Raw genomic sequence first — 15709 nt, forward strand, 5'->3', positions numbered from 1 at the left:
TTAGGACCAAGGCTTGGGAAACAGAGAGTTACAGACACAGAAAGGGAAGAGTAGCCCAAGCTCATGCCAAACTCCCAGTGAGAGAGAGATCATGCTGTGATATTACTGTATATGACTGTATATATGACTGTATATGATGTACGACACATGTATGATGAGCTGGAGCTGAACGAGGACCACAGCTCTTCTGGATCTGGGCCCAGTGTAGAAACATACAGTGTTTGTGAGGAATCTAGTTTGTGTTTTTCCTAATCATGTGACCGCAGCCACTGAGAGTTTATTAGATTTGCTACAGAGCTTCTCAACACACACACACACACACACACACACACACACACACACGCTCACACTCACTCACTGAGAGAGACACACACACACACACACACAGAACCAGTCTCACTCTCACACACACACTCTCTCTCTCTCTCTCTCTATCTCACACACACACATACACACAGGCACAGAGTGTGTGTGTTAGTGTGAGTGTGTGTGTGTGTGTGAGGTGTTGAAGGGAAGGTGCTAAAAGCCACAGATGATGAATAATTAACTGCTCATGTGACTCAGAAGCCTGTTCATGGTTCTGAAAGAAGAGTGGCCTTTAACTGGAAATACTGTCATGCTAGCATCTCTATTTGCAGTACACATCATGACTCAAGATTCCAGTTTGCAGTATAACTCTGAATTGGATCAGAAATGTAAAGCAAGTGTTTGTTTCTGAATGATAAGGGTGAGTCCACCCACAGATATGAGTCTGTAGTTCTCCGTGTTTGCTCTCACTTAAATTTAATTAAATTGATTTCTAATATCTGTCATTGAGTGTGTGTGTGTGTGTGTGTGTGTGTGTGTTGATGAAGTCTCTCTTTATTCTCCAAGACAGATGATAATGCTTCAGATAGTGGTCCAGTTTTGAAAAAGTTACATTGTAAAATTCTATGCAAATATGACACAAAAGATCTAATGTCATGCTTTGATTGAGTGTGTGTGTGTGTGTGTGTCCTGCAGGTACAAGCGTGTGTTCTCCGTGGGGACTCATGGCATCACCACATACAACCCCACCACTCTAGAAGTGACCAATCAGGTACTGCGTTCACTAGCTAGCTAATGAATACCTGCACGCTATACTCTCACTTTTGAAGTAATTGCATTAATTGCTTGAATGGACGGACAAAAAAAAAAAAAACTCACTCATATTAAATACAGACCTTTTATTAAGATAACGAATAAAAATACCACCATGAAAATCTGCTAACTGTGGACCCAAACAAATAAGAGCATGAACGTTTATTGCCCAGCCAATATTAGAAAGCTTTTAAAACGAATAAGTAAAATAATCCTAAATAAATGACGCAAAGCCATATAAATAAGAAACAAATATAAAAGAAACGCTTCCAAAATTACCTTAGCCTACATAAATGACAAGTCAGCACTCTGAAAAAATAAATGAATAAAAACACTATGAATTGGGATTTATTTGCAATGCGTGCAGAGGTTTTTTTTTCTTTTGGGCTGCGGCTCGATGTCTTCTCACGGGGTGCGCTGACGCCGCTTTCCTTCTGAGGATGACCGTTTCTCTATCATCATCTAGATCTCTTCAACACTCGTGTCGTGGTCATCCCGGTAGCGCGGGTCCAGGAATATTGTCTTGCCCATAAGTGTTTCTTCTGGCAGAGCTTCATATTTCTCGTCTAAAATAGATATGAAGCTGAAAGGTTGGCTGTCAGTTGTCCGTCCTCGTCTGATGGAGCCAGTCGTGTTTCCACTGTCACTTCCGGGGCTTGATCGTGTCTCCTCAGGGCTTCCTCGGGGCCAGCGGCCAGGGTTTTTTGGCCCGATGAAAACTTTGGGTCAGCTGGGGCTAGAGAGGGGTTCTGAACAAAGAGGAGTTTCTCTGAGTCTGGAGAGCTCAGCGCTGCGGATCATTTCAGACAGATAACAGCTCTAACACCAGCGATAAAGACTTTATAAAATAAGCTCAAACTCACTCTCACTCAGCAGCGAGTGTTGAAATAACTTGATCCGATGTGGATTATAATCACTAAACAAGGCAGTAATATTTATAAGTGATAAAGAGTAAAGACTTAAAAGGCTAAACATGTTACTATAGTAAACATGGTAAATACGACCGCTGGAGAAACCAGACGTCAGCCTCTTATTCTCTACCACAGTCGTGTTTTTATTTAGTAACACATTTAATCTGTCATGATTCTTTTTTTTTCAGGAGCTTTCATAAAAATACTAAAATATAATTATTTCTAATAGTTGTGTATATAGGCTACTGTGGCTACAAATAAACCGAACGACTCGACTGAATACGCAGACTATATTTATAACACTTCTGTGTGACTAATTTTCAATCCTGATAAATTCATTCATTATGATGCATCACCTTATTATAGTAAAACATATTTTTGGTTTTAAATATTTAACAAAGCATACAAACAAACGGCTGCTTTTATCGTGTTCGTGTGTTTGATCGCGCAGTGACTTAGTTTTCTGATAACTTCTCTTAGTTGCTGAAGTGATGGGGTTTCGTGACGTTGTTCAGAGAGGCGTGTGAAGCGTGTGTTTTAGTGAAGCGCAGCGGAGATTCAGGACCTGACGGTGGAAACACAGCACTGTTTTGGCCTCGGTGCTACAGGTCAAAGGTTATTAGCCCCACCGGCTCGTTTGAAGCGCTGGCTCGCACTGACCTCACAGTGGAAGTGTGTTAATGTGTCGTCTTTAATGAGAGAGAAGAGATGACGCTGATCTGTGACCGGTAACACAGTCAACACCGTCTATCTCGGCAAGCCTATTATAAACCAGTCATAATTTATTATAATAATAGTGATGTATTTATTAATGAATATACAGTCATGGCAAATAACATTACGAAATAAATGTTTTTCTCAAATACTCGTTGGACACAATTATTGGCACCCCTAGAAATTCTTATGTGTAAAATATCTCTGAAGTATATTGCCATTCATATTCACAATTCTGAGCACTCCAGCGTGATTATAAACATGAAATTATCCAGCCATGGCTTCCTGTTTCACAGAAATATAAAAAGGAGGTAAAACAAAGCCCTAATGCCATTATTATCCATCACAATCAGAAAAAACAAATAATTATATTTCTGATGTGCAGCAAAAGATAATTGAAATTCACAAATTGGTGAAGTGGCTTTAAGAAAAGAGTTAGAGCAGTGAAAATTCCCATTTCCACCATCAGGGCAATAATTAAGAATTAAGTTTACCAATCTGTCTGGAAGAGGTCGTGTGTCTGTATCGTCCTAATGCACGGTGAGGAGGAGCGTTTGAGTGGCTAAAGACTCTCCAAGGATCACAGCTGGAGAATTGCAGAAAATAGTTTCTGGTTCAGAAAACCTTTAAAAGAACTGTCAAACAGAACTTACATCAACACTTGTTGTTTGGGAGGGTTTCAGGAAGAAGTCTCCTAGCTCATCCAAAAACAAACTAAAGCATATTCAGTTATCAGACACTTCTGTGGTCAGATGAAACTAAAAATGAGCTTTTTAGCAGTAGACACTCAAGATGGGTTTGGTGAAGACAGGGATAAATAGTATCCCATCCGTACAATGATATATACTGCTGTATTTTTGATGTTGTGGGCTTATATTTCTGCTTGAGGTCCTGGACACATGGTTTAGACACATGGCATCATGGATTCTATCAAATACCAACAGATACAAAATCAAGTTAAGTCATCTTTATTTATATAGCGCTTTAAACAAAATACATTGAGTCAAAGCAACTGAACAACATTCATTTGGAAAACAGTGTGTCAATAATGCAGAATGATAGTTAAAGCAGTTCATCATTGAATTCAGTGATGTCATCTCTGTTCAGTTAAATAGTGTCTGTGCATTTATTTGCAATCAAGTCAATGATATCACTGTAGATGAAGTGACCCCAACTGAACAAGCCAGAGGCGACAGCGGCAAGGAACCGAAACTCCATCGGTGACAGAATGGAGAAAAAAACCTTGGGAGAAACCAGGCTCAGTTGGGGTCAGTTCTCCTCTGACCAGACGAAACCAGTAGTTCAATTCCAGACTGCAGCAAAGTCAGATTGTGCAGAAGAATCATCTGTTTCCTGTGGTCTTGTCCTGGTGCTCCTCTGAGACAAGGTCTTTACAGGGGATCTGTATCTGGGCTCTAGTTGTCCTGGTCTCCGCTGTCTTTCAGGGCAGTAGAGGTCCTTTCTAGGTGCTGATCCACCATCTGGTCTGGATACGTACTGGATCCGGGTGACTGCAGTGACCCTCTGTTCTGGACACAGACTGGATCTGGTGGCTACGGTGATTCGGGGCTTTATAAGTAATAAGCAATATTTTAAAATCTATACGATGTTTGATAGGGAGCCAGTGCAGTGTGGACAGGACCGGGCTAATATGGTCATACTTCCTGGTTCTAGTAAGAACTCTTGCTGCTGCATTTTGGACTAGCTGTAGTTTGTTTACTAAGCGTGCAGAACAACGTCCCAATAAAGTTAAATTTTCAATTCAATTCAAGTTTATTTGTATAGCGCTTTTTACAATACAAATCATTACAGAGCAACTTTACAGAAAATTGTTTCTACAATATTTAGTAGTTGCTTATAAGTGGGGCTGTAAATTTGAGCACATATGACAGGATTTTTCAGAAAAAATTATACAAGACGTAGTCAGCCAGATGATGAACACTATTAACAATAAATGATATGATGCAGTCACATTTGTAGCAATATTTATATATAAATGCATGGATTTACATTTCTGCATTTGACATTGAGAGCATAGGCTGTAATTTAGATATATTTTTGAGATGGAAAAATGCAGTTTTACAAATGCTAGAAACGTGGCTTTCTAAGGAAAGATTGCGATCAAGTAGCACACCTAGGTTCCTAACTGATGACGAAGAATTGACAGAGCAACCATCAAGTCTTAGACAGTGTTCTAGGTTATTAGTAAGTGACTGACTCTGTTAGAAATCTTATAATGGACCATGTTTGGATCTTCCAACCGTACAATAATCCTAACACAATCCTCAAAAACAACACAGAAATGGGTCACTGAGCTGAATCCCAAGCTTCTGCTACAGCCATCCAGTCCTGACCTGAACCCTACAGAACATGAGAGGAGTGAACTGAAGAGGAGAAGCTGGAATCTGAAGGGTCTGGAGTGATTCTGGAGGAAGGAACTGTGTCTGATCTCTTGTGAGGTGTTCTCTAACCCCATCAGGTGTTATAGCAGAACATTTAGAGATGTTAAACTGGCAGATGGAGGTTTCAAAGAGTTAAATTAAAGGGTGCCAATGTGTATTAGAGAAAAACATTTATTTCATAATGATATTTTCCCCCATTTTAAATTCTTATTATCAAATGAAAGGATACATTTTTGTGTGTTTTTTTAAATAAAAGATCAAAAGGATTAACAATGCAGATTAATTGTCACAACCTTCATTGATCATATTTACCAAGGGTGCAGATATTTTTGTACTATTGTTATTTATGATAATGGTTATTAAAATTCTTAATACTTTTATTATCATTTGCTGTTATATTAATGATATTAACATCTCTATTTTTGTTGTTGTTATATAAGCATTGTATATATTCTGTTGCCTCTGTTAAACTGATAGTAAATCTTCTGTTAGGAGTATAAATTATTTTCTTTTAAGAAAATAATAAAACATTTCTGACATAACTAAGGCCACATGGGCACAGATGGATAATCTCAATCCTAATGAAGTGAGTCTGTTTGAGAAGTAGAAGCTGTGTGTGTCTGAAGCGGTGCTGAATGTAGGGTAATGTGTGTCTCAGTGGCCTTATGGAGATATCTGTGGCATCGCTCCGGTCGGGAAAGGCCAGGGAACAGAGTTCAGCCTCACCTTCCGCAAGGGAAGCGGGAAGAAGTCCGAAACGCTCAAGTTCTCCACTGAGCATCGCACAGAGCTGCTGACAGAAGCGCTGGTGAGGAATACTGTGTGGTTGTGTGAGGATAAAGTCATGTGACTCCACATCATCACTAGTCTGATGCTCTCCGTCTCCTCCACAGAGATTCAGAACAGACTTCTCAGAGGGAAAAATCACCGGAAGAGTGAGTACAGTCCCATCAAACAAAGACGGCTGTCGATTTAACAAGCTAAATTGGTGCTAATGATTTTGTAATAAATGATAGATGTGTTTAAGGCAGCGTGTCATCTCACACTGATGATCCTGATGCAGCACGACTGACTGATGTTGATGAAGTCAGATTAAAGATATGAGTTCAGAAGAATCCCTCTCTTATATTTCTGTCATGTGATATAGTTGAGTAATATCACACCAGCACTGATGATGAGATACTGATTCATACAACAGTTCTTTCTGTTTTAGACACAATATTCTCAACTGAAAATAGTTCCTGAAATAACTGACGAGTGTCTCTGATCCACACACAGGAGGGATTCATTCCTGACTCAGTCCACAGTTCTGAACTAATTAGTTAAATTAATGATTCAGTGACTTATTAAAGTTTATTTCATATTTCAGTATTCATATAAAATAAAAACATTAAAACCCATTTAAAGCTTTGTAATGTCCATTCGGTGCTTTTCTTATACATCGTTAATTGACTTGGGGTTAGTTTCTCAGCCCAAATTGATGTGGCAATAATAAATCAGTACATCTTGTAATTAAATAATTGAATTCAGAGCTGAATTGTCCGTGTTCCTCGCTCATGTTTCCTCAGCGCTATAACTGCTTCAAGCACCACTGGAGCGACGCTCGGAGGAGTGTGTGTCTGGAGGTGACTCCGGGAGGCATCGATCAGATCGACCCTCAGACCAACCGTGTGATCTGCTCGTACGACTACCGCTGCGTGGAGGGCTTCGCCGAGCTCTCTGACTATCAGGGAGGCTTCTGTGTGCTGTATGGAGGCTTCGGCAGACTGGTGTGTGTTCAGCCCTGAGACCTGACACTCACTCACAACTCACCTCCTCTCTCTCACACACACTCACTCTCTCTCTGTCTCTCTCACACACTTTCACTCACTCTCTCTCACCCTCACTCTCTCTCTCTCTCTCTCTCACACACACACACACACACTTTCGCTCTCTGTCTCTCACACTCTCTCACTCTCTCTCTCGCTCTCTGTCTCTCACTCTCTCTCGCTCTCAATTCAAATGAGCTTTATTAGCATGACTGTGGAACACAATGTTGCCAAAGCATCAACATATTATATATAAATAATAAAACAAACAAACAAAACATATATTTACAAATCAGGTCATATGTAGCATAGTAAATATAAATAAATAGATAAATAAACACAATTTATCCTACTAAATGAATAAATAGAGTCGGTCTCTCTAGAGAATTAGCTGACTCTGGCGTTGTGAATAGCTAACACATATTTAGCCGCTAGTGCAGCTGTACTATCATCTTCTCCCAGTAAGAAGAACATTTTCTCAGTGTCGCTCAGTTCAGAGAATCTGGGCAGAAAGGTTTCTCTTATACTGGTGTATTTAGAGCAGAAGAGCAGAAAGTGTTCCTCATCCTCGATGTGCTGTAGATCCTCTGCTCTCTCTCTGTCCATGTTTGTCTATGTCTTCCTCTCTCTATCTCTAGATCATGGTCACTTAATCTGTATTTGGAGAGGATTTGTCTTTCTTTAAAATGTTTAATAAATAGATAATTGGCCAACTTAGTGGTTCTATTGAGGGCCGAGTAACATTGCAGTTTATTCTGGAGGGCAAAATGTGCTTTTAGTGCTTCATCATGAGTGACTTTTAGATGTTTGTGGATATGGTTAATAAAAGGTTTGGGGTTGATGGGGAGTATATTCTGATGGAGGAGTTGAAGAGCGAGTGAGTTCAGAGGATGAGGTTCTGCTGAGCTTTATATTGCACTGACTCTGGGTCAGACTGATGAAGGTGATGCCAGAACTGAACACATCTCTTCTGGATCTCATGTTCAGCGGGTACAGGCCCAGCTCAGCCCTGCAGGCCGCAGTGGACGTGTTTCTGTCAACCCCAAGAATATTTTTGCCAATTTCCAATTGTAATTTTTCTACTGATGTTTTATCCCAATTTTTAAAATTTAGTACTGGTCCCCAAATTTCACATCCATATAAAAGAATTGGTTTTATTATTGAATTATATAATTTTATCCAGGTCTTAATGGGTAATTTTAAGTGTCCACATCGTGACTTTATAGCATAGAAAGCCCTCCGAGCCTTTTCAGCGAGTGTTTTCACAGCCAGACCGAAGCGTCCCGAAGCACTGATGTCGATGCCCAGATAGCTGTAGCTAGAGCTGTGCTGCAGGACCTGGCCTTTATACAGGAACTGGTGTTTGTGTCCCTGAGATCTGGCTTTCTTCTGGAACACCATGACTCTGGTCAGGGCCCAGTCATGACAGTATTGTTCCAGCAGGGACAGGCTCTGCTGAAGGCCCTCAGGTGTGCGGGACAGCAGGACCAGGTCATCCGCATACAGCAGACATCTGACCTCTGACCCCTGTAGAGTGAGGCCGGGCGCAGTAGAGCTCTCCAGCGCTGACGCCAGGTCATTGATGTAGATGTTGAATAGAGTTGGGCTCAGACTGCAGCCCTGCCTCACTCCACGGCTCTGCTGGAAGAACGCGGTTCTGCGGTTACTGATCTTCACCGCACTTTTGCTGTTGGTGTACAGAGATTTAATAATGTCAAACGTTTTTCCGCCGATGCCAGTTTGTAGGATTTTGTACAGTAGACCATCATGCCAAATTGAATCAAATGCTTTTTTAAAGTCTACAAAACATGCAAATATTTTCCTTTGTTTGTCGTTGATGTTCTTGCTGATTCTCTGTCTCTCACTCTCTCTCTCTCTCACTCTCACTCTCTCTCTCTCACTCTCTCAATCTCACTCTCTCACTCTCACTCTCTGTCTCACTCAATTTCAATTTCAATTCAATTCATATTGCTTTATTGGCATGACATACAAAGGTACATATTGCCAAAGCATTGTACATCGCAGAATATAAACAAACAAAGCAAAAATACATATCCATAAGAAAATATAAAATTGAATAAAATACATGCAAAATAAATCCATATACATTTCTATAAACATTGATGGTACTTCTAATGTAGATGTGTTCACTCTTTACCTCTTAGTTTGTGGCATTTGTAAATATAATGTGCTACCACAGAGGAAGCAGGTCCTTCACCCAGTAATATTTTTAATTTTTCACGTTCACTGAGTGACTGGAGCTCAGGAGTGTTGTGCTGTATTTGACTGTACAGTGAGTCTCTCAGAGATGTGTATTTGTCACAGTCTCGACTGATCCTGATCTACACTCGGCACACACTCGCTCTTCTCTGGGTAACCAGCTCTTTCTGTGTCGTCCTCTCTCTATGGCCAGCTGGTGGTCACTCAGTCTGTACTTGGTCAGTAACTGTCTGTGTGTTATATTCTTGACTGAGAGCAGATAGTCAGCCATACTGTACTCTCTGTTGAGTTTCAGATAACACTGGAGGCCACTTTGCTCTTTGGTTTGTTCTTTCCAATACTGTATGTATGTCTCCTTCTCTTCATTCATAATGCACTTCATTTCTGTGCAGGTGAAGGATGCTTCTGCAGAACTCCACATGCAGAGCTTCTAAAGGGTGTTTGTTCCAGTCTTTACTCGCTGGACCCCAGATCTCGCTTCCATACAGGGCGATGGGCAGAATCACACTATCAAAGATCTTTGTCCAGATTCTGATGGGGATGTTTATTTTAAATAATTTCATTCGTATAGCGTGTAGTGCCCTGCGGGCTTTTATAAGTAATGTTTTAATTGCCAATTTGAAATTTCCAGTGGGAGTTAAAACCAGACCAAGATAAGTATATTGTAAAGTATGTTGAAGTGTGGTGTTGTTTAATGTGAATAGATGTTTATGTTCTAGATTTCTGGGCTTTTTCTGAAATACCATAATCTTAGTTTTTGGGATGTTGACGTCTAAGGCCCAATCCTGGCAGTATTTAGTTAAAATGTCGAGGTTGTTCTGGAGACCTTCTGGTGTTTTAGACAGAATTAGTAAGTCGTCTGCATACAGTAGATATCTGACGTCTGTGTCGTGTAATTGTAGTCCTGGACTGTTGGACTGGTCCAGAAGATCTGCCAGTTCATTGATATAGATGTTAAATAAGGTCGGGCTGAGACAGCAGCCCTGTCTCACTCCTCGCTGTTGAGGAAAATACTCTGTCCTTTGCTGCCCAATTTTTACTGCACATTTATTTTGGTTATACATGTTTTTAATTAAGTCATATATTTTACCCCCTATGCCACTTTGAATGATTTTATAAAACAGTCCGTTATGCCAGATAGAGTCAAAAGCCTTCTTAAAATCTATAAAGCATGCAAATATTTTCCCCTCTTTCTTCTGGTGTACATGTTCATTTATGAGCGTGTGTAGTGTGTGAATATGGTCAGTGGTTCGGTGTTTAGGGAGGAAGCCGATCTGAGATTTGCTGATGACATTGTGCTGCTTTAAGAAAGATGAAATCCGAGAGTTGATTATAGAGCAAAACACTTTTCCTAAATTACTGGTTACACAGATCCCTCCGTAGTTATTTGGATCGGTTTTGTCTCCACTTTTAAAGATCTTTCTCTCTCTCTCTCTCTCTCTCACACACTCTCTCACTCTCACTCTCTCCCTCTCACACTCTCTCTCTCTCCCTCTCACACACTCTCTCACTCTCACTCACTCTCTCTCACACTCTCTCTCTCACTCTCTCCCTCTCTCACACTCTCACTCTCTCCCTCTCACACTCTCACTCACTCTCACTCTCTGTCTCTCTCACTCTCACACACTCTCTCACTCTCTCTCTGTCTCTCTCTCCCTCACACACTCTCTCACTCTCTCTCTCACACACTCTCTCACACTCTCTCACACACACTCTCTCACATACTCTCTCACTCTCTCTCTCACACTTTCTCTCTCACACTCTCTCTCACTTTCTCTCTCACACACTCTCTCTCTCTCACACTCTCTCTCACTTTCTCTCTCACACACTCTCTCTCTCACACTCTCTCTGTCTCTCTCTCCCTCACACACTCTCTCACTCTCTCTCTCACACACTCTCTCTCACACTCTCACTCTCACACACACACTCTCTCTCTCACTCTCTCTCTCTCTCACACTCTCTCTCACTTTCTCTCTCACACACTCTCTCTCCCTCACACACTCTCTCACTCTCTCTCACACACTCTCTCACACACACACACACACTCTCTCTCACTCTCTGTCTCTCACATACTATCTCACTCTCTCTCACACACTCTCTCACACTCTCTCTCACTTTCTCTCTCACACACTCTCTCACTCTCTCTCACTTTCTCTCTCACACACTCTCTCTCTCACACACTCTCTCTCACTTTCTCTCTCACACACTCTCTCTCCCTCACACACTCTCTCACTCACTCTCTCTCTCACACTCTCACTCTCACACACACTCTCTCACTCTCTCTCCCTCACACACTCTCTCACTCTCTCTCACACACTCTCTCACACACACACACACTCTCTCTCACTCTCTGTCTCTCACATACTATCTCACTCTCTCTCTCACACTCTCTCACACTCTCTCTCACTTTCTCTCTCACACACTCTCTCACTCTCTCTCACTTTCTCTCTCACACACTCTCTCTCACTTTCTCTCTCACACACTCTCTCTCCCTCACACACTCTCTCACTCACTCTCTCTCTCACACTCTCACTCTCACACACTCTCTCTCTCTCTCTCTCTGCGCATGTGCGAGTGTGGTGGAAGAGTGGAGTGTGTTGGTTTGAGCGAGCGTAAAAACTGTTCTTCTTATCTAATTTTTTCTTTTTTCCCCTCTTCGGTGTTAAATTTAATTATTATTTAGTAAAAGTACTTTTGTATTTTTAGCCGCTCGCGGCTTTTGTCGCGTGACGGTATGGCATCTGACACTGCACAGGTAAACCCACACGTGTCCATGCGAAATGGGTGCAGGTGTGTGGTCGAGCCCGGTGTTAGCGTGGAGGAAGTTCTCGTGGTGGTGGGAGAATTGATTGGTTTTGAGAATATTCTCTCAGCATCACGAATGAATAAGGCGATTGTAGTGTTTCTAAAAACGGAACAGTTAGTGAATCAGCTGACAGAGAGCGGGATTTGGATCAATGAAACTTTTGTGCCTGTGACTCCCTTGGCGGCTCCGGCCACGAAAGTAACAATTTCAAACGTGCCACCTTTCATCTCAAATGAAGCCATCATTAAAGAGTTGATTCGTTATGGAAAAATTGCTAGTCCAGTTAGAATGATCCCGCTGGGATGTAAAAACACGGCATTGAAACACGTCCTTTCGTTCAGGCGGCAGGTTTTGATGTTTCTCACTTCTCCCGAGCGCACTTTAGAGATTTCGTTCCGCGTGAGTCATGGAGAAAGTTCATATATGCTGTATGCGAGTACTGATAATCTTAAGTGTTTCGAATGTGGAAATTTGGGCCACAAACGTTTCTATTGCCCGCACAAAAAAGTGGACAATGAACAGCCTTTGCCTGTCGTTTCAACCGAGGGCGGATCGTCAAAAGATAACAACAGTTCGGATATCGTGGAAATTACAACGGCAGGAAAAAAAGTGACAGAGAAAAGGCCTGCTGAACGAATCATCGGGGATAATGAGGTGAGTGAAAGCGATGGTGAGAAAGCTGGATGTAGTTATGCTGTTGTCAGGCATTCAAATCATGAAGTTGAAGATGTGGTTGAGAATGTGACACAGACAGATGTACAAACAGTGGAGGAAGGCTCAGTAGATGAGTTGGATGGATTGTCTCAATGTACAGATGATAGCATGAAAGATGATGATCAATGGGTGGAAGGTGTAGATATGCCAACAGTGGCGAAGGAAGATTTGTATACTGTGGCTGAAATCAGTGAATTTCTTGATGAAACGAAGGGTAGAAAAGTTGAAGTTAGTGATTTTTTTCCAGACTTGGAGAAGTTTATAACATCTGTTATGTGGGCAAGGAGACATAGCAATCATGAAGAGCTTTCACAGCAGAAGCGTTTTAGACTAAGAAAACACATCACTGCAATTCGACATAAAGGTAAAACTGAAAAATTTGGACCAAAGAGGGGTAAAAAATCTAACTAATAATCACTATGGGTAATACGCTTTTCTTATTGTCTGTCTTTTTTCTCTCTCTTCTTCTGATGGACACTTTACGGGTGGGATCCTTAAATGTTAATGGGATGAGGGATAGGAAGAAGGCAGGAAATATAATAGAATTTATCAGGTTGAAAAATTTAGATGTGATTTTCCTGCAAGAAACTCATAGTGATATGAATAATGAGGTTGACTGGCGACTGTGGTGGGGTAATGAGTGTGTTCTTACTCATGGGACTAACCTGAGTGCAGGAGCTGCAATTCTTTTTTCTCCTACCACTAAAGTTAGAATTCTGTCAAAAAAAGAAATTGAACCAGGACGGTTATTGGCAGTTAGAGCTGATATTAATGGTCTGTTTTTTGTTTTTGTTAATATATATGCACCTAATATTGGATCTGATAGGATAAATATTTTTAATAAATTGAAGATCTTCTTAAAACAACAGCAGGTTAATGATTTGATCATTTTAGGAGGGGATTGGAACTGTACACTTGATCCATCTCTTGATAGAAATGGAGAAGAACCTAATTTTCAGTCACCTACGGTTTTAGCTAACATTGTAAAAATTTCTAACTTCACGGATAGTTGGAGAGAAAACAATCCTATGGTAAAACAATATACTTGGGTAAAGGTGAATGAGGGGAGAATTTCAGCTGCACGTTTAGATAGATTGTATTTATCAAATAATATGAAAAATAGAGTTGTACATACAGCTATTATCCCCACATATTTTACTGATCACAAGCTTATTACTGTTGACTGTACTTTGATATCGAGAAGAAATAAGAGGTCATATTGGCATTTTAATGTAAAGTTACTTCAAGATAAGTTTTTTTGTGAATCTTTTAAGCATTTTTGGGAAACTTGGAAAAGCGAAAAATGCAGATATGAAAATATAATTCTCTGGTGGGAAATTGGTAAAACACATATAAGAGAATATTGTCAACAATATACATCTTACTCAACTTTGTGTTTGAAACGAACTTTGGAAGGGATTGAGAAAGAAATTCTAGTCATTGAAGAGAACATGATGAGAGATCTTGATGCGTATGTACAAGAGTGGAGTGATAAGAAATTAAAGTTGAGTTCTGTTCTAAATGAGAAAGTTAAGGGTGCTCTTGTGAGGAGCAGGTTTATGTTATTGAAAGATATGGATGGGCCTACTTCTTTTTTTTTTAACTTGGAACATAAAAGTGTACAAGAAAATAAAATGCTTAGTTTGAAAAACAGTAATGGTCATGATACAAGCGATCCCGTAGAAATGCGAAGATTGGCAGTGGACTTTTATTCTAAGTTATATTCTGCTGAAAACACAGATGAGAAGAGCCAGAATGAACTTTTACAGAACCTTCCCTGTTTAAACGCTGAAGATAAAAAAACTTTGGAATCAGAACTTACCTTTGGTGAATTAAGTGCTGCGGTATCAGGACTTGCCTCAGGTCGTACCCCAGGTATAGATGGTCTACCTGGCGAGTTTTATAAGCACTTCTGGACCTTAATTGGAACTGATTTCCACGAAGTACTAAAAGAAGTTTTTCGAATAGGTTTGATGCCTAAAAGCTGTCAACGAGCAGTTTTAACCCTACTTCCCAAGAAAGGTGATCTTACCTTAATAAAGAACTGGAGACCGGTTGCACTTTTATGTTCCGAATATAAACTAATATCAAAGTGTTTGGCTAACAGGTTAAACAAGATAATGCACAGAATTATACACAAAGATCAATCCTATTGTATAAAGGATAGATGTATCACTGATAATTTGCATTTAGTGCGTGATGTTATTGATTATGCCTTGGAAAATAATGTTGATATAGGAATTTTATCATTAGATCAGGAAAAGGCTTTTGATCGAGTTGATCACCAGTTTCTTTTCAAGGTTTTAAAGGCTTTTGGTTTTGGAGACAAGTTTGTTTCATTGATAAAATTGTTGTATAATAATGCCACATGTATGATAAAAATGGCGGGTGGACTAAGTGTTCCTGTTAAGGTACAAAGAGGCATAAGACAGGGATGCCCACTCTCAGGGCAACTATATAGTTTGGTCATTGAACCTCTCCTCTGTAAATTGAGAGAAAAGCTAACGGGGTTACAGACAAATGTTCTAAATTGTAATGATTGTGTGAAAATCTCAGCATATGCTGATGATATCACTGTGGTTTTAAGAAATGGATATGATGTTCAGGTTTTAAAAGATATTTTGCTGAGTTATGGGAAAGCTTCATCTGCCAAAGTAAATTGGGATAAAAGTGATGCACTATGGTGTGGTGTGGATTATAATGGACCGCAGCTTCCAGCTAGATTACAGTGGGGAAGGGCTGGGTTAAAGTACTTAGGGGTATTTTTAGGTAGAGAGGAATATAAGAAACAGAATTGGGAGGGCCTGATGGAAAAGGTGAGTGCAAGGTTGTCTCACTGGCATTGGCTGCTCCCCCAGCTATCGTACAGGGGAAGAGTTTTGGTCTGCAACAACCTTGTTGCCTCATCCTTATGGCATAAAATGACTGTCTTAGAACCCCCTGAGGAATTGGTGGAAAGTGTTCAAAAACGTCTGGTGAATTTCTTCTGGTCTGGTCAACATTGGCTGAGAGCAT

At 40.5% G+C, this 15709-nt stretch overlaps 1 protein-coding gene across 4 annotated transcripts in view; it reads left to right on the top strand.

The window, feature by feature from the left end:
- LOC113076179 (dnaJ homolog subfamily C member 13-like) overlaps nucleotides 1–15709 on the top strand; it is a 56861-nt gene that overhangs the window by 5943 nt on the left and 35209 nt on the right. For all 4 annotated transcript variants that reach the window (XM_026248836.1, XM_026248835.1, XM_026248833.1 and 1 more), the window contains exons 3-6: nucleotides 1003–1078; nucleotides 5805–5954; nucleotides 6040–6081; nucleotides 6715–6915. In XM_026248836.1, coding sequence (XP_026104621.1) covers nucleotides 1003–1078; nucleotides 5805–5954; nucleotides 6040–6081; nucleotides 6715–6915 — 469 coding nt within the window. The remainder of the gene's footprint in view (nucleotides 1–1002; nucleotides 1079–5804; nucleotides 5955–6039; nucleotides 6082–6714; nucleotides 6916–15709) is intronic.

The sequence above is a fragment of the Carassius auratus genome, unplaced genomic scaffold (assembly GCF_003368295.1).
Source record: "Carassius auratus strain Wakin unplaced genomic scaffold, ASM336829v1 scaf_tig00019252, whole genome shotgun sequence".
Taxonomy (NCBI): domain Eukaryota; kingdom Metazoa; phylum Chordata; class Actinopteri; order Cypriniformes; family Cyprinidae; genus Carassius; species Carassius auratus.